The sequence below is a fragment of the Neovison vison genome, chromosome 4 (assembly GCF_020171115.1).
Source record: "Neovison vison isolate M4711 chromosome 4, ASM_NN_V1, whole genome shotgun sequence".
Classification (NCBI taxonomy): domain Eukaryota; kingdom Metazoa; phylum Chordata; class Mammalia; order Carnivora; family Mustelidae; genus Neogale; species Neogale vison.
This window is the reverse complement of record NC_058094.1, coordinates 199,693,677-199,718,704: the sequence shown is the minus strand read 5'-3', so window position 1 is coordinate 199,718,704 and position 25,028 is coordinate 199,693,677. Positions and strand designations below refer to the sequence as shown.

The 25,028-nt window shown below is 37.5% G+C and overlaps 1 protein-coding gene across 1 annotated transcript; it reads right to left on the bottom strand.

The window, feature by feature from the left end:
- Positions 1–1,691: 1,691 nt before the first annotated feature.
- Positions 1,692–8,521, bottom strand: LSM8 (LSM8 homolog, U6 small nuclear RNA associated; the record flags this gene model as incomplete). The annotated part of the gene is made up of 4 exons (XM_044247018.1): positions 1,692–1,949; positions 4,436–4,563; positions 7,117–7,157; positions 8,347–8,521. Coding segments are annotated over 4 exons (435 nt in total), but the record flags the coding sequence as incomplete, so codon positions are not given.
- Between the last annotated feature and the right edge of the window lie 16,507 nt (positions 8,522–25,028).

The window sequence follows — 25,028 nt, the reverse complement described above, 5'->3', positions numbered from 1 at the left end:
ATGTGTGATTTGTTATGCCAAGTATGTTGGCAAAATATCTGATTTGGACTTCATCCGCACTGTCCTAATACATTTCACTTAGCAAATGAATGATCTGTATTGCTTATTTGATTTTTGAAAATAGTTTACCCATTTAAAATACCATTATTTACTTATATAGAACATGTGGTTTATAGCCCTTCATTAAATTACCTATCTGCTTTACTCACTGCATTATTTTCATTTTATTATTGATTATAAAACCTTATACTATAAAAGCCAAATATTTATGACAGCCAGTACTAACTAAACTTTGTCTAACCCTGAGGCAGACCTCAACAACAGAACATCAAACAAGTTATGCTGGGTGACGGTGCCTGGTGGCCAGTGAAGAAAACTATCTCAGCAGTTCTCTTCTTACAAGTCTTATTTTTATAAAGATATTTTCCTCTGGAAAATGTTGTTTGTGAACCAAGCAACTACCATATCTAATTAGTAGAGTTTTAAGTATTAAAAAAGTATGAACAGAATCTACCTCTAAACTCTGAAAGGATCTACTCCAGAAGCCCTTTTCAGATTTTATACAAATTAGCCCTTTCTTTTTTTACTGAGGTTGTAGTATTTTTAAGCCAAGGGTCAGCAAACTATGGCCTACAGGCCAAATCCTGCCTGCCACCTGTTATTGTAAATGAAGTTCATTTGGAACACAGCCATAGCTATTCATTTATGTATTATCTATGGCTGTTTGCATACTACAAGAGAGTTGAGTAGCTGTGACAGAGACCATATGGCCCTCAAAGCTTAAAATATTTGCTATCTGCATTTTTACAAAAAAGCTTGCCAACCCCTATTGCCAAACATTTTCACTTTAAAAAAAGAAAAACTCTTTAAATTTTGCTTGAATAATAAGAATATAAGTATTATTCTAGTTTCTGTTCACCACAAAGTTATACACTTTTGCCCTCAGTGGTTGAGGAGAATTTCTCTGGATCTCAACACTATTTGTACCATTGTTTCTATGGCTTCTTTAAAAAGTGAACATAGTTCTACAAGGGGTTTTAGAAAAAAGCCTACTTGTAGATGAGGGACATTATCGACTTAATTGACTCACTGAAATAATCAACCAGTTCTACTGACTGTTGCTCTGAGATACCATGTTTACTTCTCTTGAAAACAGGTTTATGGAACCAAGGAGTCAGGGGAAGTTGTTGACAATAAGAGCAAGCACTGCCTCAATATAAATGTCAAGTTTATTTACTCACATTTATAAACAACAACTCCTTTAATGCTAGAAATTCCCCAATTTTTAAGATTAAAAGCCAAGATGGCTTTCAAGACTATGGAATCCTTTTTTTTTTCCCAGATAATATGCAACTTTGTTACCTTTTTTCCTTTTCTGAACCAAACACATTTTTACCTACACTTCTAAGATGCTAGAGAGCAACCAACCACCAGAGCAGTGTGATAAATGGGGATGATTCAGGTTACAAGACTTACCTTTCTGTGACTTTCTTAAAAATAGGGAAACACATGTATCCTGCACTACTGATGGTATTTTTATGCTTGATTTACATAGGATACAAATTTCTCTTGTTAACTAGTTTTCTGTATTAAAATATGAAATATCTGTTCTCAAAGTGAACATTAGATTTTAGTACTATTTAAGAGAAAAATAAAACCAAGCTACTATACATGATTTAGGAAAAAAAAAGTTTTTCAAGGAAATGTAGAACTATTTTAATTTACATATCATATTACAGTTAATCAATATGGTGTCAAAAGTCCGCAATTACACATTCATAAAAATTCCATACATCATCCTCAGAATAATCAGGTTCTATACAAAGATTTACAGTTGTCCAATGTATGTAATTCTTCCTCAGTGTGCTACAGAGTTTAGAGGTTCTGCTCGAATATTCCCCAAGTCAAGTGCAGAATCTGTCTCTTCATCAATTTCTCCAATGACTGCACTGTAGTTATTTAAGGAAAGAAAAAAAAATCAGTTAAAACAATCTCATTTCTAAATAAAACTGAAAGGACACGGTAAAAACTACTTAAGGTGAAAAGCAAATATAGTCTCCATGAAGTAGTGAATTGTACATTTAAGTCACAAATTACTTCAAGAAATAATCTGAAGGCAACATTACTACAGAAGCCACTATTAAAGGACAAAATGCATACAGTGTGATTGGATCATGAGTCTTTAAAGGAAAAAGACACATATCAGATAGAGGTATGGTATAAACCACCACAAATTCCAATCCTATGACTTCAACTCAACAACTCAATCCAGGGACTGTGCTGCAGATGATCACAAAATCACTACTAAATTAGCAAATAAAAGTGTCTATTTGTCTCTACTGGAGTAACTTCAATGAACTAAATCCACATACACTCACACACAAACACAACATCCATTAGTTTCCTTTTCAGGATTTTGCAGTTCATTCGATTTAAATCCAAGACCAAAAAGTACAGTTCTTCACATATAAAGATAACAGTAGCAACGGGTACTCAGATATCATAGCAAATGATTTTTTGATGTGACTGGCTAATGTTAAAGCCAGCAAATCTTTCCCATAACATCTATAACATTAATTTCATTAATACCATTAATACCAAGCCATGGCTCTCCAGCTGGATACCTAAACTGTTATAGCCTCACCATGGAACATGTATAAAACATTATTCCATAAGAAACTGGTTGTTTAAATTAGTTTGGCATTAATAAGAGTAAATTCTATAGGTGAATACTTGTAACACAGAATTTTCCCAAGTGTGCTTTAAGCTATAGAAAGCCTCCAGCTCTCTAATAAATGAGAAGTACCCAACTCTGTGAAAATATATTATGTTTTCTCAACATAAAACAAATCAAAGATCTCAATTCCACCTTAAAAAATTTAGTATCATTTAAAATCCTTAGGGAGGACAGAAGAGAACTGGTACATGTTTTTTAAAAAGGGCTCTCCAAAGGAAAAGGGGGAGGCAGCTCTGCACTGTTTACTTATATCCATAGTGCAAATACTCCCGCTGGGTCAGTTTCAAGCTACCACCAAGATATCAATCAACCAGCTTGCAAAATTCCTGAAAATGTAAAAATCCGCTTCCCTGAACCACTCCAGCATACCACTGAATCTATAACAAGGTTTAAACTTATTTAGTTGAAGTCCAAAAAAGTTTGCTTTTTAATTTTTTTTAAATCAAAGTAGGAGAAAGTTTCTTAAAATCAATTATTAGGGAAAACCCCAATATAAGTAATCACTATTATTCTGGTCAGGGGGACAGGTCCCCACTAAATGCTTTGCCTTTCTCTCGTTTTTGTTTTTTTTTTTTACAGCTCACTTTATAACTTCATACCTAAAATTCACCTCTTTAGAATATCTTATATACCCCCAAATTTTTTATTAAAGATCAAATAATATATCTATCTAAAGGTGACTTTCTTAAGATAATTTAAATGAATATTCTTTCACTTGCTATATCCTATTTGTCTTCCAAAGCAATGTGAGATGTGCGATAGATCTCTCAACTATGTTTTAATTCTATACCTAGAAAATGATTCAACAATATTCTAGCCTCTCTAACTATACTAGCCACATGGGACTATTAAAAGTAATTAAATTAAATTCCTTAATCACACCATTTCTCAAGCACTCAATAACCACAGATGGCTAGTACCCTACCAGTAGACAATGCAGATACATACTTCCATCATGACCACAAGTTCTATTGGACAGTATTACTCTACTCTTCCAGACTTTTCTAAAATTGCTACCACAAAAATAGGTCTTCTCAAACTGCCATATCGGTATGTCACAAGTTCACTGATTTTTACAGCATGAACATGGGGCATCTTCAGTGTTCCAATTATACTAAAAACTTAGTAAATAATGGGTAAGTACTTATTGTAAATTCAATGCTTATAAAACATGAATCATTTAAAATTGTTCACACAAAAGATTCTGAAGGCATCTTCAAACCCTAGCTTTAGACTCTAGAAATGTATTTATATTGCTCTAAAATTAGGGGTATTTGGGGGCGCCTGGGTGGCTCAGTGAGTTAAGCCTCTGCTTTTGGCTCAGGTCATGATCCCAGGATTCTGGGATCAAGCACCGCATCAGGCTCTGCTCAGTGGGGAGCCCGCTTTTCCCATTCTCTCTGCCTACTTGTGATCTCTGTCAAATAAATAAAAATAAAATCTTTAAAAAAATAAAAAATAAAATTAGGGGTATATAAAATTAGGGGTATATAAAAATAAAATTAGGGGTCCAATTTTTAAAAAGCCTCTCTAGTGAAGTATTCGGTGTAAGGGAGGGCCCTTTCTGGACCCTATGTAGGCCCCTTAACTATCAGAAACATGGACCAATCTTAGATAAAAATCTTTTTCCCAGATAGCAAGCAGTCTACATCTGTAGTGTATTTAACCTGCCTTTAAAAATGTTCATATTTTACTTACACATTGTCACCTCTTACGATGTATAACCCCAGCACCACTTGTTCTACTCCCTGTGAAGAGCTGAACACTCGTTCATGGCTTTCATCCAAAATCAAATTAATGGTCTGGTCAAACCCTTTCAGTGTTCCCTGTAAAGAAAACATTCAAGAGAAAAAAAGACAAATATTGTGGTTTACCTGAATATGTAAATTCAATGACACAAAAATTTTAGTTGCCAGGTATACTAACAGAGTACTTATTTTTTATTTTTAATTAATTATCTTAGAAGTACTTCTTTTAAATATAAGTCCAATATAAAATAGAATACTTCTTTATAACCAACAGTATCCAGGGAAACAAAACTTACCTCTTGGTCTTCTGAGATGGGGGAAAAAAATCACCGTAGTCTGACTAGTGTGTAAGAGTTGTTCAGTTATAAGGACACCTATGTAGCAGTGTAAGGAGGTAGCGTAAAAGCCCACACAGTCCAGGAGATAACACTCGACAAAGACTAAAACAAATGAAATTTAAGGGGAACTATATAAACATATAAAAAGGGAAAGCACATAAATAGCCACAGGAACGTAAAGAGTCACGTCACGCTACACCCTAGTTCTAGGCCCTGTGCTAATCACACTGCACACATTATCTCAATTTTTATTCTTTGAGGTACATACTACTAACTCCCACTTCACAGAAGAAAACTGAGGCACAGAGAGGTTAAGTAATCTCTCAAGGTTTCATGAGTAGAAAGTAGTAGAGCTAGGAGTTGAACCACAAGGCTAGCTTCAGGCCCAGACCACTGAACTACTATTATACTGTTAGGAATAAAAAGTATAATTTACCATTCTTCAGAGATTCAAATCAGTCCCGTAAACATAAACCAACTTCAACTGGTAGTAACAGCTAACACTTAATGAGTACTTACTATCTGCCAGTGTTCTATGGGCCTTGCATTTATTTACTTAATCTTCCCCAAATCCAGTAAGGTAGATAGAAATATGATGGTAATTATTAGAACCAGAACTTGAAGGAAATATTCGGAGAAAATTTTATGGAAGAATCTTGGTTTTGAATAAAGGAAGATATGGGTCTAGCACAACATAGTAGCTCAGATGCTATTTAAGTTTCTGAAGAAATAACGTATTAGTTTTGATTAATTCTCTGAAGCTCATTATTAAACTGTTTCATGTTTTGAAAATCAAAATATGTAAAATCAGAGTACAATAATGACAAAATGATAACCTAAAATTTGGAAGAGAAACAAAATACAGGGTATTCACTAGAGTTGTTAACATACCCAGACATAGCCTCTTGACGTCATTTTATACGTAACTGTTCTATCAACTGAGCCATGTTGTCAATAAAATACAGAAACTGAACTTCAGTACTCAAAATGCTCTTTTAAAATAATTTTCTTTTCTATGTAAAGTTAAATTCTCAAAGTTTTTTATCAATCCTGTTAAAAATAGGAAAATTTTAAGTTTGAGATTTTCACAAAATACAAAACGATTTGCAAATATATGTTAATAGTAATAGAGGTCTTTAAGTGTTAAGATGGGATAAAAATATTTCAAACTGTCCTTATTTGACAAAATACACTAAGGTGCCTAAAAAGAAAAGACTGTTCTCTTGATTAAGAAGGGAGCAAGGCGACACCTTTAGCTTTGGAGTCAAGTGGAATTTAAAACCCAGTTTGGTTCTGCCCCTTATTATCTAAGTGACTCTGGGAAAGTGATTCACTTTTTTCTGAGCCTGGTTCCTAACCTCGAATTCAGGGATAATTCTTCACAGAATTACTGAAGATTAAATGATATCATACATGTAAAGTTCCTGGTACATGATACACATTTAAATAAATGGCTAAGTCTAACACTCTGATAATAGCCATTTATGGACCCACTGAGAAAAATGACAAAAATTAAAAAGAGCAAAAGAAACAAAAACAACTGCAGATGGAAAAACAAGAGATTAAAATATATGAATTACAGACAGAAAATAAAGTTTAACAGCTTTAAAATTGTTTTTGAAAGCAAGCAATGTATGAGTTATAAGTGAAGAAGTAAGTAAGTAGCCAAAAATCATGAAATAAATTCCTCAGGTCAGGAACAGATCAAGGAGAGAATCCAAGAATTTTCTAGAATTAAAAGGGGGGCGGTCTGTAATACAAGGACAAATGAGATGAAATAAAAGAGTCAATCATCACAATTTGTCCTACAGAAAACAGAGGTCCTACAACCTATAGATACTGAATATGTATTAACACCATACAAGCCCTAAATGTTCATTATTCTACATATGTAGTATCTATCATAAAGTTTCTAAGATGCATACACAAAATTTCAAAAAAACTATAATTCATGTAGTGAATGCCAGAGCACTGAATGGGGAAGGAAATAAAAAACTGAAGAGGAAGATAAATATAAAATACAAGCAAATGTCTGAAGACTAAACTAGAAGCTCTCTGAGGACAGAATCTATTATCCATCCTGGCTCCTAGAGAGCTTTCTATGTAAATTACACCAACATCTATCAGTGAAGAAAATATGGATCAGCAGCTATTTATCAAAAAGAGAGCTGAATCATAACAAAACTGCGATGCAGGTGTACTGTGAGGCCTAGGCATTAGAGATCAGAAGTTTTACATAAAAATTTACAACCAATAAGCTTACAAGGAGAGAATGAATATGCTTATTACTTACCACAATCATTCTTCCATCAGAAGTTATAACTGCAACAGTTCCTGATAACTGAATTAAGGAAAGCATTCTCAGGGAATGAAAATGAAAACCTGGGATCTCCTGAGGAAATGGTTTTGAATTACTAGGAAAAAGGTAACAGAATTAAGACACAACTACTTAACACAGCACTACATTTACAACATATCTTTAAGTTTCTAACTTCCTCAAAATTTGTAGTAACTACACAATTAAAACAGGGAAAAACAGAAAAAGAAAATCCCTTTATGTGATCAGTTGTTTTCCAGTCTCAAAACAGCGGAGATGTCTGGTACGTTCACTGGGGAAATACTTCCCATAGGGCTTGGAGCAAGACATTTACCACCTTCCCAGACCTGTTCCTTTATCTCTAAAAGGAAAACTGAAATTCGTGCCCAATTCATCAATACTGAATGCTTTCAAGCGTGCTGAGACACTTTCTTCCAGGACCTGGCCTCTGGAATTCAAAAAAGAACCTATAGTCCATGTCAAAGGTGCCAATATGCTTGCACAATTAAGCATCCAGTATTTCACTTTTGTTCCAAATTCATACATGAGAGCAATGTAGTGTTTCTGTCCTGAGATTTTAAAATGGTTAATACTTCTATAGGGTACATTAAGACTCCACACGGGGTTTTACAAGCTGTTTGCTCTTCATGAGTATCAACTACAACAGCAAGCATTAATTTCATTCTATCAACAAAGAAGTTGAGACTTCACGTGGTAAAGGGGCATAAGTTCAACTTGTGCACCATCTTTAAAGTTTTTGGTATCTTCCAACAATAAGCCAAGCCTATGAATAAAACAAATTCTTGGATTGCAAGACCCTCCTCACCGCTAGGACGACTGTTGATCTTATTCCCAAACGTGAACGTACAGGCCCTACGGTAGTACAGAGAAACAGAGAGCTGATTTCTATAGAGAAAGGGAAAAGTTCGTAATAATCACATTGTTCTGTTTTGTTTTGTTTTAGGTTAAAATTAAAAGGCGCCTTGGGCCCCCAGGAGCGGCGGGCTCCAGCCCCCGGAGCGGGACTGGCGGGTCCCTCATTCTGAAGCCCCTCATCCACACGCAGCCCAGGCCCCGCAGTGGCCGGGCATCCCAACCGCCCGCCGACCCCGGCCCCCGGTCTCTCCAGCACCAGCCCTGTCCAGTGCGGACGCGGGCTTCGCCATGGCCTCGGCTTGTAGCCCGCGGCAGCCGGCCCGAGGATACGGTTGATGTAGTTTTCCAAGGCGGACGTCATGATGCTCTGCCCGGCAGCTCTGAACAACACAGGAACACTAGCGCCAACTGCAGCTAGAAAGGCCCGCCAGGAACCGGCAGCGGCTCCCGCCGACTGGCGGCAGCACTTATCGCGAGAGTTACAGCGTCGCAGCGAGCCAGTGAGAGATGGAGAGAAACCGGCCAACCACACTTGAGAGGCAAAGCGCTGGCGACTGAATGCGCGTGCGTAGTGTGTTTCCGCTGTTTTTCCGGTCTGCGATCTCAGCCGCCCTGAGTGACAAAAGCGAGCAGGAGGCGGAAGGAAGGAGGAAGGTTCCTGAAGGTGGGAGAGCGAGTTTTCTAGTGGAGTGAAAGTGTGGTAGAAGTTACTGGCGGAAAATGTTGAGAGAAGACAGGGAAGGCGGGAGAAAACGAAACAAGGTGCTTTCATCTCAAGTAGAGGACTGTTCTCATAGGAAATGTGGGTGTAGGGAAGTGGTGTATGATCCTGGGTTTTCTGCGGTACGGGCCGAAAATTCTACAAACTCAGTGGGCCAGCCCAAAGTTATGCTCATTGCAACGATATGGAATACATCTCTGGAGAGCACCACAGTAAAAAGCATGTTCGCATATTCTGCATTTGCCTCAAACACACACACACACACACACACACAAACAAACAAAAAAACGCCTGCCTCCCTTTTACCACGCCACAAAGTCTCTCTGTCCTCAGGAGGAAATTAGTAAATAAAAGGTCTGCTGCAGCTCCTGGGAAAGGACTGATGGAGGAAGAGGCGTCCCGATAAGTCCCAGACTGGGTTTTCGACTTGGCTCTGCTAATGAATTATGTGAGTGCCCTTGCACAAGTAACAGCAACTTACCTGCGCCTCTGTTTCCTTATGTCCTGTCACAGGTATTATTTTGGATATTACCGCAAATTACTAGAAAACATCACTCCCATTTTACTGCAACTTAACAATTGAAGTCAGGAAAGGATCTATATATAAAATAGCAATGAGAGGTATTCTTTTTACAAAAACTCTTTATGGTTTTAGTTAGGCTTGTGATTTCTTAACTGAAGAATTGTGGGTTTGAAATAACTTGCAGTGTGAATAGTTTTCTTCTGAAAAGTGAAGCATCTGTTTTCATTACAGCATACCCACAAAATTACCTACAGATCACTCCCAAATGGTTACTAATATTTTACATACTGAAAGTTACTCTGACCTGTTTGAAACCACATATAGTTAGGAATTAGGGATTATTTTTAGGGGGAAAAACGAAAGTATCTTTCATAAATGAAAAAATGAAGATACTGTGTGATTTGCAAATGTTACACATTGAAATAAAAGAAAAAGTACTAATTAGTGATAAATGAGGTATCATTAGTAAGAAGTTTTTTTAAAAAAAGTAATGTGCTATGTTTTTAAAATGAGTAATAGTCCATGTCGTTTTTCATTGTTGTAGTGCTTATGTCTCAAAATGTTTATTAACATTATATAGGAACTTACAGAACTAATTTTATTATAGGTACATCACAAGTTTATGACCTTGTGTAGTTGCCATTAAATTAATATACGAGATAAATAGCAGATGTCTAGTGTTTAGGGAGCATCACAAAAATCTTGTTGGTTTGAAATTTTTTTTCCACAAGACTAACAGTGCTATATTTTCTGTAGTCCCTAAGGATCACAGAGGCTGAGAGAAAGCCTATGGATAAAGAAAAGTCTAGTTAGTAAGACCAAAAAAATGAGTTATATCCAGATAACCTTGGGAATACATGGACATAGAGGGTTCAACACCTCATAAAGGTAAATTAAGTTCCAACAGAGGAAAAGGAGATATATATATATATATATATATATATATATATATATAAACATCTGAAAACTAAAAAACTAAAGCATACAGTGAGACCTTTAGTTTTAGTCAAAACCTCTCAAAGTGCTACTCATTTAAATGATACCCTATTGCTGTTAAAAAGAGTCAACCAAAGAATGCTGGAGTAGATACTCATTTTTATCCCATTAGTTCTGAATCTAAACTTGAAGCAGGAAAGTAAATTTTGCTTTCATATTTAGTTCATTTAAGACTAGTAGAATAGTGTATATATCTGTAGCCCAGTCTTGAGCCTCGCCCTATTAATAATCCAATTGCCTGTATCTAGAACAATAGTCAAGATTTATCAAGAAAAGGACAGAAAAGAGATAGAAAGGAGAATCTGTAGATGTGACATTCCTGGGAATTACTTTCTGTTGGTAGAAACCAACGTATATAAAATGGGTCTCCGGATGTACTGCTCAGAAATATCTTAATGATTGTCCTGAAAAGTAAGACATAACTCATCTCCCTTTGTATTCTGTTTTCTTTCATTAACCTGAAAAATCAGACTCCTACTAGCATCTGGAGAAACTGAATTTGCACTTTCCTGTGAATGGCCCATGGAAAATACTACTTTTAACTTAATATGGTATGAACTTTTATTTACTTTTATTTTTTATTGATTTACATTTCTGTGAGTTCCAGAAATTTCAAGTGCCATCCAGTTAGCAATATTGAATAGATCTTTCTAGGGTTTTCCAAAGCACAAAAGGTCATAAATCATGATCTCTCCTTACAAGGAAATTCCTGAGTAAGTACAAAACTTTAATTATAAACATGAAATAATTAGTACATGGAAAAACAATAACTATTCCAAATTATAAAGAAAGATAATTGATGTGGAAATATTAACTCATTTAACACTATAAATTACAAAGTGTTTCTCATATTTCTTTTTTTTGTCTTTTAAGGTATTAAGATAGTCATTTTAAACTCCATTTGTTAAGGGATGAAAAAAAAGAATCAAATACAACCAACTTGTTAATTGAGAAAAGCAGTGTAGAATCATCATTAAGAACACTGACTCAAGAACTAGCCTAGAGGTTTGGATTTTCTAGATTTGGATACTGTGTAACTTTGAGTGGATTACTTAATCTTCTTGCCTCAGTTGTGGGGGGATTGTGGAGTCCACTGCATACTATACATTCAGCTGTTGTTTCTTGATAGCACAAGACAAAGTGCTGGGAAAAATTAAATATCAGCCAACCCGCCTTCCATGTTATTCTGACATTACTCCCCTATTTAATAATCACATGAGCTGATTTATATTATACAAAACAGTGCTGTAGCACAACAGACTGTTACTATTCCACTGAGAATCTGGGCTTTAAATATGGTTAATCTGCCCCTGTTTACTTCTCTCCTCCTGTGGCTCATCCTGTCTTTTAGCACCAGGTGGTTTTTTTGGGCAGGCAGGACTTAAGGCTTTGACTGTGCCCTAAGAGGATACTTGAATTCATACAGAGTGGGGTGGCTTTAATTAAAAAGCAAGTAAAGAGGAGGACTAATCCAGATGGAGCACTTGGAACTGAGCCTTTCTATACATATATATGTATATACATATATATATATATGTATATATGTATCAATTGCCATCTATGTATTATCACTATCACAAAGCAAGTTAAGAAACATTATTTTAAGCTGCACATTTACTTGAATTTTGTTATTTTTGCTAGCATCTACAGCTTAGTATGTTTAGTGTCTTGGGTTGCTATACAGGTAAAATTACATTGTCCTTTTCATTGTGATTTTGGGCATGACAAATTTGGAAAATAATATTGAAGAATGAAATTACTTTGACTTAACTTGCTAGAATCTTTCACCCGAACCCATTCTTTCCTTTGTAGATTTTTTTTAAAGCTCAGAAGGAACTGATATCCAAGAGTATATTCAAAGGCTGTCTGCATTTTTGTGATATCAGTACCACTGGGAAGACTAAGAAAAGCAAATAGGATATTGTGTTCAGCGGAGTGATCCCCACCCCAACCCAAAGTATGTCCACATCCTAATTTCTGGAACCTGTGATAACATTACCTTGTATGACAAAAGAGTCTTCAGATGTGATTAAGGTTGAGGACCTTGAGATGGGGTGGATGCCCTGGACTATCCAGATGGTCCCACTCTATGCATCTGAGTCCTTAAAAGTGAAAGAATGAGAAAGAGGAGTGGCTCTGAGAGATGTATGTGAGAAGGACTAGTTCCACTGTTCATGGTTTTGAAGTTGGGAGAAAGGGGCCCATGATCCAAGGAATGTGGTCATCTTTAGCTAAGAATAGCTCTTAGTTAACAGCCAGTAGGAAAACAGGGACCTTCATCCCACAAAGGCTAGAAACTGAAATCTGCTTCTAGACCAAGTGGAAAGGAGATACATTCTCCTTCAGAGCCTCCAGAAAGGAACACATTCTGCCAACACCTTGATTTTAATCCAGTCTGCTCCATACCAGACTTCTGACCCTATAGAGCTGTGAGATAATAGTTTTGTTGTTTCAGCCATTAAGTTTATGGTAATTGTTATATCAGCAATAGAAACTAATGGAGATAGTCAATGTCTTAATTTATTATCTTCCCAGATTTTGACTAATGAAGTCATTTGGAAAATCAACTGTACTGTATCTTAGAGATCTTGAGCATATTTGATTTTGGAGCACTTATAACCAACTATGAACTATTGTTAGCATCCAAGCATTCTCTAGGAAATTCAATTAGGATTTTACAACTATCAAACCTGATGGCATTTTTCTTTTTTTTAAATTAACATATAATGTATATATGTTTCAGGAGTACAGGTCTGTTATTCATCAGTGCCCACCATAGCACATACAGTTCACAGTGCTCACCATAGCACATACCCTCCCCAATGTCCATCACCAGCCACCCCATGCCTCCCACCCCTCTCCACTTCAACAACCCTCAGTTTGTTTCCTGAGATTAAGAGTCTCCCTATATCGTTTAGTCTTGTTTCATTTTCCCTCCCTTCCCCTATGACCCCCTGTCTTATTTATCAAATTCCACATATCAGTGAGATCATATGATAATTTTCTTTCTCTGATTGACTTATTTCACTTAGCATAATACCCTCTAGTTCACCCACATCGTTGCAATGGTAAAATTTCATTATTTGATTGTTGCATAATATTCCATTATAAGTATGTATGTATATATATATGTATGTGTGTGTGTATATGCATATATATATATATATATATATATATATATATCTCACATCTTCTTTATCCATTCTTCTGTTGATGGACATCTAGGCTCTTTCCTTAATTTGGCTATTGTGGATATTGCTGCTATAGACATTGGGGTGCTGGTGCCCCTTTGGATCAGTACATTTGTATCTTCAGGGTGAATACCTAGTAGTTCAATTGCTGGGTCATAGGGTAGCTCTATTTTCGACTTTTTGAGGAACCTCCATACGGTTTTCCAGACTGGCTGCACCAGCTTGCATTCCCACCAACAGTGTAGGAGGATTCCTCTTTCTCTGCATCCTCACTAACATCTGTTGTTTCCTGACTTGTTAATTTTAGCCATTCTGACTGGTGTGAGGTGGTCTCTCACTGAGCTTTTGACTTGTATTTCCCCAAGGCCAAGTGATGTTGAGTACTTTTTCATGTGTCTGTTGGCCATTTGGATGTCTTCTTTGCAGAAATGTCTATTCATATCTTCCGCCCATTTCTTTTTTTTTTTTTTTTTTAGATTTATCTATTTATTTATTTATTTGACAGAGATTACAAGTAGGCAGAGAGGCAGTCAGAGAGAGGAGGAAGCAGGCTCCCCGCCGAGCAGAGAGCCCGATGTGGGGCTTGATCCCAGGTCCCTGGGATCATGACCTGAGCTGAAGGCAGAGGCTTAACCCACTGACCCACCCAGGCGCCCCATCTTCCGCCCATTTCTTGATTGGATTATTTGTTCTTTGGATGTTGAGTTTTATAGATTTTGGATACTAGCCCTTTATCTGTTACATCATTTGCAAATGTCTTCTCCCATTCTGTTGGTTATCTTTTGGTTTCATTGACTATTTCCTTTGCTGTGCAAAAGCTTTTGATCTTGATGAAGTCTCAGTAGTTCATTTTAGCCCTTGCCTTTGGCACTGTTTCTAGGAAGAAGTTGCTGTGGCTGAGGTAAAAGAGGTTACTGCCTGTGCTCTCCTCAAGGATTTTGATGGATTCCTGTCTTACATTGAGGTCTTTCATCCATTTTGATTCTATTTTGGGGTGTGATGTAAGGAAATGGTCCAGTTTCATTCTTCTGCATGGTGCTGTCCAGTTTTCCTAACACAATTTGTTAAAGAGACTTTTTTCCATGGACATTCTTTCTTGCTTTGTCAGAGATTAGTTAACCATAGAGTTGAGGGTCCATTCCTGAGCTCTCTATTCTGTTCCAGTGATCTATGTGTCTGTTTTTGTGCCAGTACCATACTGTCTTGATGATTACAGGTTTGTAATAGAACTTGAAGTCTGGAATTGTGATGCCGCCAGCATTGGCTGTCTTTGTCAACATTCCTCTGGCTATTCAGGGTCTTTTCTGGTTCCATATAAATTTTAGGATTATTTGTTCCATTCCTTTGAAAAAAGTTGCTGGTATTTTGATAGGGATTGCATTAAATGTGTAGATTGCTCTAGGTAGCATAGGCATTTTCACAATATTTGTTCTTCCAATCCATGAGCATGGAATGTTTTCCATTTCTTTGTGTCTTGCTCAATTTCTTTTATGAGTAGTCTGTAAAAGTATAGAATACTTCTGTTGAGTATTCTATAGTTTTCTGAGTACAGATTCTTTGCCTCTTTGGTTAGATTTATTCCTAAGTATCTTATGGTTTTGGGTGCAGTTGTAAATGGGATCGACTCCTTAATTTCTCTTTCTGATGCCTTGTTGGTGTATAGAAATGCAACTGATTTCTGTGCATTAGTTTTATATCCTGACACTCTGCTCTGATTTTTATTATTCCTCTTCTCCTGCTGGGTTTAGCTGTTCTTTCTCCAACTCCTGTAGATGTCAGATCAGGTTGTGTATTTGAGACCTTTCTTGTTTCTTGAGAAAGGTTTGTATTGCTATATACTTTCCTCTTAGGACTACCTTTGCTGTGTCCCAAGGATTTTGAACAGTTATGTTTTCATTTTCATTTGTTTCCATGATTTTTTAAAAACTTCAATTTCCTGGTTGACCCATTCATTCTGTAATAGGATGCTCTTTAGGGGCTTCTGGGCGGCTCAGTGGGTTAAAGCCTCTGCCTTTGGCTCAGGTCATGATCCCGGGCCCTGGGATCGAGCCCCACATTGGGCTCTCTGCTCCTCAGGGAGCCTGCCTCCCCACCCTCTCTGCCTGCCTCTCTGCCTACTTGTGATCTTTGTCAAGTAAATAAATAAAATCTTGGAAAAAAAAAAAAAGAGGATGCTCTTTAGCCTCCATTTTTTGAGTTCTCGCCAACTTTCCTCTTGTGACTTAGTTTTAGTTTCAAAGCATGGTGGTCCAAAAATATGCAGGGAATGATCACAATCTTTTGATACTGGTTGAGACCTGATTTGTGACCCAGGATGTGATCTATTCTGGAGAATGTTTCATGTGCACTAGAGAAGAATGTGTATTCTGTTGCTTTGGGATGGAATGTTCTGAATATATCTGTGAAGTCCATCTGGTCCAGATTTTATGCAAATAAAAGCCTTTTTTTCCATGTTGATATTTTGCTTAGATGATCTGTCCATTTCAATGAGAGGGGTGTTAAAGTCCCTACTGTTATTGTATTATTGTCAATTTGTTTCTTTGATTTTGTTATTAATTGCTTTATATAATTGGCTGCTCCCATATTAGGGTATAGATATTTAAAATTGCTAGATCATCTTGTTGAATAGACCTTTAGGTATGATACAGTGTCCTTCCTCATCTCTTATTTTAGTCTTTGGTTTAAAGTCTAATTTGTATGATTGCCTCCCCAGGTTTCTTTGGATGGCCATTAGCATGGTAAATGGTTTTCCACCCCCCCCCTCATTTTATATCTGGAGTTCTCTTTGGGTCTAAAATGAGTCTCTTGCAGACAGCATATTGATGGGTCTTGTTTTTATATCCAATCCAATATTCTATGTCTTTTGATTGGGGCATTTAGGCCATTTACATTCAGGGTAGCTATTAAAAAATACAAATATGGTGCCATTTTATTGCCTGTAAGGTGACTGTTACTGTATATTGTCTCTGTTCCTTTCTGGTCTATGTTACTTTTAGGCTTTCTCTTTGCTTGAGGACCCCTTTCAATATTTCCTGTAGAGCTGGTTTGATGTTCACAAGTTCTTTTAGTTTTTGTTTGTCCTGGAAACTTTTTATCTCTCCTTCTATTTTCAGTGACAGCCTAGCTGGGTATAGTATTCTTGACTGCATATTTTTCTTGTTTAGCGCTCTGAATATATCATGCCAGTTCTTTCTGGCCAGCCAGGTCTCTGTGGATAAGTCTACTGCCAAACTAATGTTTCTGTCATTGTAGGTTATAGACCTCTTGTCCTGAGCTGTGTTCAGGATTTTCTCTTTGTCTCTGAGACTTGTAGGTTTTACTATTAGATAACGGGATGTTGACCAATTTTAATTGATTCTGAGGGAGGTTCTCTGTGCCTCCTAAATTTAGATGCCTGTTTCCTTCCCCAAATTAGGGAAGTTCTCTGCTGTAATTTGCTCCAGTATACTTTCTGACCCTCTCTTTCTTTATTCTTTTCTGGGATCCCAGTTATTCTAATATCATTTCATCTTATGCTATCACTTATCTCTTGAATTTTTCCCTCATTATCTAGTATTTGTTTATCTGTCTTTTTCTCAGCTTCTTTATTCACTATCATTTAGTCTTCTATATCATTAATTCTCCTTCTGCCTCATTCATCTCAGGAGTTGGAGCCTCCATTTTGATTCTACCTCATTAATAGCCTTTTGACTTGGTTAGATTCTAGTTCTTTTATTTCTCCAGAAAGGGATTCTCTAGTATCTTCTATGCTTTTTTCAAGCCCAGCTAGTATCTTTATATTCATCATTCTGAACTCTAGTTCCAACATCTTACTGATGTCCATATTGATTAGGTTCCTGGCAGTTGGTACTGCCTCTTGTTCTTTTTTTTGAGGTGAGTTTCTCCATTTTGTCATTTTGTCTGGAGAATAGATGATTGAGAGAACAAAATGCTAAAAGGGTAACGAGAACCCCAGTAAAATATACACTAAACAAATCAGAAGAGCTGAAACCAGGGGGAAAGGAAAATATATATATATATATATATATATATATATATATATATATATATATATATATAATCAGGCTGGTGAATAGAACAGAGCCACACACTAGATTTTGGGTGTATTTTCGTGAGTTAAAAGAAAACTGCCTCCCAAAATTTTAAGGAAAGAAAAACATATATATATACAAAAATTAGAGTAAATACGATAAAAGGAAGGAATATGATTGTAAAGATGAAAATTTAAAAAGATTTTTAAAAAGGAACTGATAAGATAAGAAGTTGGTTGGGAAAAAAAGGAGAGAATGTGATCAGGCAGGAGACTAGAACAAACCCATACACTAGATTTAAGGTATATTTTAGTCTGTTAGAAGAAACTGCCTCTCAGAATCTTAAAGAAACACACACACACACACACACATATATATATATATGTATGTATATATAGATATTTATACACACACACACAAAAAAAAATAAGGGTAAATACAATGAAGGGATAGAATATGACTGTAAAATGAAAATTAAAAAGATCTTAAAAAGAATTGATAAGCTAAGATGTTGGTTGAAAAAGAAAAGAAGAAAAAAATAGAAAAATAAAAAATAAAGAAAATTTTAAAAATTAACTTTGAGTGACTAAAGAATCATGGGGGAGAAGTCATGAATTCTATGTGCTATATTCCTCTAGTGCTGGAGTTTTACAGTTCTCATCAATCAGTAATGTTGGACTTTCTTGATGATTTTCTGGGGCAGGGGCCTGTTGCAGTGATTCTCAAATGTCTTTGCCTGAGGCGTAACTGCACCACCCTTGCCAGGCACCAGACTGAGTAATCTTCTCATTTTTGCTCTCAGTAGCTTTTGTTCCCTGAAAGCCTTCTGTACAGCTTTAAAGGACAAGAATGAAAATGGTGGCCTCCCAATCTCTGGCCCTGGAAGAGCTGAGAGCTCCGGCCCTGGAGGAGGTAAGAGCTCCACTCCTCAGTGCGCCCTTAAAGAAAAGCAGTGAGTCACTCCTGTATCCCTGGTCTCTGGCCACATGCTATGCTCACCCAGACTGTAACCCAACATTTCTGTCCCTGACACATGACCCCGTTTGGAGTTTCCAAGCCCAGCAGATTCCTGCAGCACACTCTCCTGCCACTCCTCCCAGTGGAGGAAGGGGTAGGGGGGTATCTCCCCAGATCTGCCACTTGTGGGGTCCCTGGTCAAAGAGTAGTGGCCCAACTGTGTCTCAGATCACAGTTTATGGCAACCCCAATGTGAAAGCTCACTCCTCAGCTCCATCTTTGCAACTGGCTTCCCTGCTCCAGTATTTGGGAGCTCTGCCACACTCAGGCACCCCCAGTCCTTCTGTGGCTCCAAGGATTGAGAGCACACCATCCCAGCAAGAGTTCCAGCCCCCTGCTTAGCCACTGGAGCGACATCCCTTAGCAGAGCGGACTTCTAAAAGTTCTGATTTTGTGCTCCGCTGCTCTATCACTTGCTGGTAGCCAGCTGACGGAGGCTCCCTACCTCCAGGGTCTGTCTTCCCATATATTGCCTCCAATTCACTTCTCCACACCTCCTACCTTCCAGAAAGTGGTCACTTTTCTGTTCATAGAATTGCTGGTATTCTTTCTTTGATCTCCTGTTGAGTGTGTATGTGTTCAGAATGGTTGGATAATGATCTTGCTGAATTCCTGGGACCAGAAGTAATTTAGGTCTCCTTTTTCTCCACCATCTTGCTCCCATGTGTGTGTTTCTGACTTAAACTGTCTTTATCATAAGGTCAGGGAGTGGTACATGTTCAACCTTTATTGAATCCCAAGTGTTCTTTATCAAGCACACAGTCTTCTCAGCCTTCATCTCTCCTGTGACCATGGTCTGTGGTTCTAGTGTTTTTGAGATTTGTTTTGGCCAAAGTCATTTTGTTAGTAAATCACAGAGCTGGTTTTTGAACCTGGCCAGTCAAGCTCCACTTAGGAGCTCTAGGTATAATACCACCTTAGTGGTATTATAATAGTATAATACCACTTAGTATAATACCACCATAATGGACATTTTGACCAGCTTTGAGATATGATTACTCCATTTTTCTGAATTTAATAGTTTGTACCATGAATAACAAAAAACAAACCAAAAAATCAGATTAGATTTCAGAAGTATGTGTATTGTTTCTTCCCTTTCTTCCTTCCTTCCTGTTGTTGACATTTCAGTCCAGAATGGCAGAAACATTTTCCAAGTCATTACCCCATGTGATAATAACTCATGTCATGAGATTTTTTTCATGCATAAAAAATAATAGAAAATGAAGAATCATTTGCCTTCTAACATGTGCATCAGAAATTAAAACCACAGACATAATGCAGTGGATTAAATGAAGTCATCAGCAGAAAATTTTTTGGAAACAGAAAATGGTAATTCAAATTAAACATGCCTCTTCGTCAGGCCTTTTTTTTTTTTTTTTTTTAGTCTTAACATCAGAAACTCTGGAGATAGAGCTCAGTATATCAGGTACTTTTTTTCTTGGTCTTTCTTTAAGAAAGAGAACACCAGTCTCTGCTTATAACTATGTCAGACTCTGAATTGGGACCTACAGAGAGTGCAGTCTTATGGTCATACCAGTTGCAGCAAGAACAAGTTCATAAAGGAGCCATACTACTGATGCTACCAGTAGCCTTAGCTTCAGTCTATTTAGTTTAACAGGGGAATCCACAGGATCCTCACTGACCTAGCTTTGCTGTGTGTTTAGGACATGCTGCATGGCTATGTAACTTCAGAATCTTATTCTCCAGCCTGTCTCACAATTATGGAGCTATTGAAAATCTTTTAATAATCTTTTCCTGGTTAAATCAGCTCAAGTGGATTTCTGGTTTCAAACTGACAACTGTTGAGAATTCTGACTGTAGAAATATTCTAGCAGTGAGCTACAGTGATCCTCAGACATCTTTTGCTTATTTCTTCTACATTTTTTTAAAATTATTTTTTTAGTGATCTCTACACCCAGCCTGGGACTTGAAACCATGACCCTAAGTTCAAGAGTCCCATGCTCCATCGACTGAGCCAGGCTGGTGCCCATCTTCTACAATTTTTTAAACTAAAAATAATTTTAACCTTTTTATACAAGCTTACTCTATAACTCTAAATTTTTATATCATAAGTTTATTAATTACAAAGAATGTTATTTCTGCCACATAGTATTTTGTGTATGTGCTTTAAATATGTATTCATTAAAACCTTGGCACTGCAGATTTGACTTGTAGGTTTATGGCAAAGCCCATTATCAGACCCATGAGCTTTCTTTTTCAATTTCAGTAAATAAGTTACCATGAATTCAGTGAGAACTGAATATCCCTGCACATCCTTTCTGGGTGTGTTGTGGATATAAGGTCCTAGTCACTCTACTTGGGCCTATTTTATGTCCCTTTTAACTCAATCTCTAGATACATAGGTGCATTAATAACCATTTTCCAGTTCTCTCAAAACTATTTCATTGTGCTCTAGTGACTTTTATTTGTTGATATGTGCATTTCTGTGTTTGACGGCTTTTTCTGGAGCCCTGTCTATGTAGTGGTTGGTTGGAAATGCTAGGAACTTAGTGCTGCCAGGGAGCAGTCTTCAGTCAGTGACTGACAAGGTGGGTTTATAAATACCTCAGCCCTTTTATCAAGGTGAGATAATTCAGTTGGAATCTCTTCAGTCATTCAGTATAGTAGCTACATTAAGAGTGCATCTTTCATGGGCTGCCTTTCTTTCCTTGTGACACTTCTCTACCCCCTTACTGGTTTTCCCTAAATAAACTATTTGCTCTTGAATTCTTTCCTTAGGATCTGCATCTGGAAGAACCTGAACTGAGATCATAAATACTTCTTCCTTTCAAAGGAATCTCGATCTTTCTTGAGTTTGAGGATAGCTGTAACCTAATCACAGCCCATGTCATCATCCGATTTCACCTGATCTCATGATGCAAAGGACAGGATCGGGCTTCTAGGCAGGCCTCTTGAAATATCCCTAGGTAAACAATCACCACTGTCACCAGAGTTGTTCTGAAGTGGGGTGTTTACTCAAAAATGAAATATCTGTGTATGGTACCTTAACTAGGTTGCTCACTGAAACTTCTGTAAGGCTCAGTGATGTAGCAAGAAATGAGTGCAGGAATTGCTCAATTATCTGACTATGGCATAGGAAAACTTTATGATGTTAAAATAGACTCTTGACTTCGGATGTTCCTTAATCAAACCTGAAATGGTATAAAAGGCAGAGAATGAGCCCACAGATGAGCGCTACTCTGACCTGCCGATTCCTTCCTCTGGAAGTGTGAGATCCCCAGGCTCTGGATGTGCCTCATGGTTAGCACAGTGACTAATCTATATCCTAACATCATGTATATCCTTTGCTCCATTTCTTACTGGTTCATAGGCAAAGTGAATGTTCCACTGAGTGGATCTGAGTGGCCATTCTGACCTTCCCTAAACACTGTCCAGACTGTGGTCTGGCCAGAGGTAGGTGCTACCAGTAAACCTGTGCATTTCCCAAACATTGGGCTCTTCAGGGAAACATTTGGCAAATCTGAGCTCACCTTCTTTCTCAATACTACAGTGAAGTAGTTATGACATTCAGAATCTTGAACCAAACTCACAGTTTGGTGATTTGGTGGTGGAAATGAAGGTTTGAACCATCCATGTCTCTTTCCTGGAGTAATGGGATATGGGATGTAGAGTTTGCAAAGGCTTCTCCAGTTTTCCTCAAATCAAACTGGGAGGCTCAGTTAGTTAGGTGTTTGTCTCTGGATTTGGGCTCAGGTCATGATCTCAGGGTAATGAGATCAAGCCTCGCATCCAGCTGTGCACTCAGCATGAAGTCTGCTTGTCTTTCTCCCTCTGCTCCTTTCCCTGCTTATGCACTTGCTCTCTCTCAAATAAATAAATAAATAAAATCTTTTTAAAAAATAAATATAAAAATAAAATCATATAAATATATATATATATTTATATAAAAATAAAAATCATACTAACATGGTGACAGTGCACTCCATCTTTCTGTGAGACTGACCTTGTTATAATCCCTCTCTGAGTCCTGGGATTTCTGTTTAGTGGACTATCTTAGGACAGAAGGAATATCCTCTCCAGAAGGACAACTTGAAGAAAGCATTTCTGTATTAATGTGTTCCCAAGAGGAATCAGTAAAGAAGCAAGGGAAGTAGGAGAAGAGAGGGGAAGAAACCCAAGCCAGGTTCGTTTGCAGGCTAGTTTTCACCCAAGGTAGTTTCAGTTGCACCCCACTGGGAAATGATAGTGTGTGTTATGACACTGTGCAGTTTTGTCTTCACTGGGGGCAAGGGACCTGGGCTTCTACTACTCCCTGCCAGTCCTTAGGAAGTGTTGCCTGGAGTGGGGGCAGCAGACCTCCAGCTTAGTGGAAGTGAAGGCAAAACCCAACCAACTCACAGGCAGTATTCTGGAAAAGAGTGCAGGTCCTTGCCTCTGGAAGTAAGCACAAGTGAAGCCAGGAGAGAGGTGCCCAGAAACCATGAAGGCAGTCCCAAGGGACCAGGGGATCTGAGTGGCACACCAAGAGTGTCCACTTTAGTAGGCGATTTAAGTTTTTTGTCCATTTAAGTTTTGGGACTATTTGAAGTGGGAAAATGTTAGGACCAGAAGATAATTACAATTTGCTAAAAGAGATTTGAAAAATGTTTCCACTTCTTAACAAGGTTTACAGCCCCCACACATTCATTGGTGATCAAGGCAATCTTCTGGTACATGGACAGGCATTATAGTGAAAAAGGATTTATAGAGAGAATGATGCACTATATAGAATACATTTTTGTGACATCCTTACATCTGTGATGTCTGAAACATCTGTTGGCACACTTTATCATTGGACTGCTCTTTAAAATATATGTGTTCCAGGTTTGCTCAGGAGTTTTCATAGCTTGAGGGCACAGAGGAAATCATAACAGTAATAACTCGGATTTCTCTACCTCATACCTAATCTGTCTCATGCAGGATTTCCATCTCCCATTCAGAGTCTTTCTGGTCATTCTGGGAGTCCATCTAGGGTGTTTTGCAGTAACTCACAAGGAGTCTTTTATTTTATTCTAGATTTTTTTTACTGATCATAGAGTCTTGAGAATTTTCTTTGGGGTAACCCTTTCTACCAGTGACTCATGGCTGTAGTGACAAGATGAATGTCTATGGAAAATTGGGGGAAAAGAGGATTTTCTCCCAAAACTTCTAGAGCTTCAGATTGTCAAGGGTGCCAAAATGATACTCTGTTCTTAGTATCTTTTCTGAGCTAAAACTGTATTGTATTCAGATCGTAAGGGCCTCTGTAGCATAGCTTGTTACTGAAGGAGGGCTGCATGTGTTCCTGAGTCTCAGATAATCTTTGGGAAAACAAGTCTTTCTTGCTTCTGTCAGTACCGGCCTCCATGCTCCCAGACTTTAGACATTACTTTGAGGAGGGGTGAAGAAAAAGATTGTCTTCATCCTTTTTTTTCCCATCCCATATGAATGAACTTTTGCAAATAGATGACTGCAAACACTTGAGAAATTCTCAGTCTGACCTGAATACAACTTTATCTTCAATGTGTCTTTTCCTGATACCCCTCCAAAGAATACACACACACACTCCAGACACATAATTTCTGTAAACATAATTTTGTAGTGGGATTTAATTTGTCCTGTTCACTTCTTTAAAAATCTTTAATGAAAGTTTGACATACAAAAAAAAAAAGTTATGTGATACAGAGTAACAAATGAATAAGAATTTTCTTAAGACATTTACAATTCTTCTGGCAGATACAGACGGATTCATAGATGTATATATACATACATACAAACAAACAAGGATTAATGGTTTTGGTTACAGAGCCCACTTCAGATCATACAAATACTTTTTTTTTCTATTTTTTATAAACATATAATGTATTTTTATCCCCAGGGGTACAGGTCTGTGAATCGCCAGGTTTACACGCTTCACAGCACTCACCTTAGCATATACCCTCCCCAGTGTCCATAACCCCACCCCCCTCTCTCAACCCCCCTCCCCCCAGCAACCCTCAGTTTGTTTTGTGATATTATGAGTCACTTATGGTTTGTCTCCCTCCCAATCCCATCTTGTTTCATTTATTCTTCTCCTACCCCCTTAACCCCCCATGTTGCATCTCCACTTCCTCATATCAGGGAGATCATATGATAGTTGTCTTTCTCCACTTGACTTATTTCACTAAGCATGATACCCTCTAGTTCCATCCATGTCGTCGCAAATGGCAAGATTTCATTTCTTTTGATGGCTGCATAGTATTCCATTGAGATCACACAAATACGTGACTTCGAACTAAACCAGATCTCAGACCTCCTGAGCAGAATACTTCCTCCAGTGTTCCAAATTACCTGCCTACATTGGCTGAGAGTCTTTGAGTTGCAAAAAATGGAAAATGTGAACCAAAGTGGATTAAGCAAAAAAAAAAAGAAAAAGATAAGGTATTTATAGATTCATGTAAATGAATTGTCCACAGACTCTTCTAATTTCAGGCTTTCGGGGAGTCTTGATTCATAGGTTCATGAAGCTGTCAAGACCTCAACTCCATTTTGATTCCTATAGCTCTGTCTTCTTC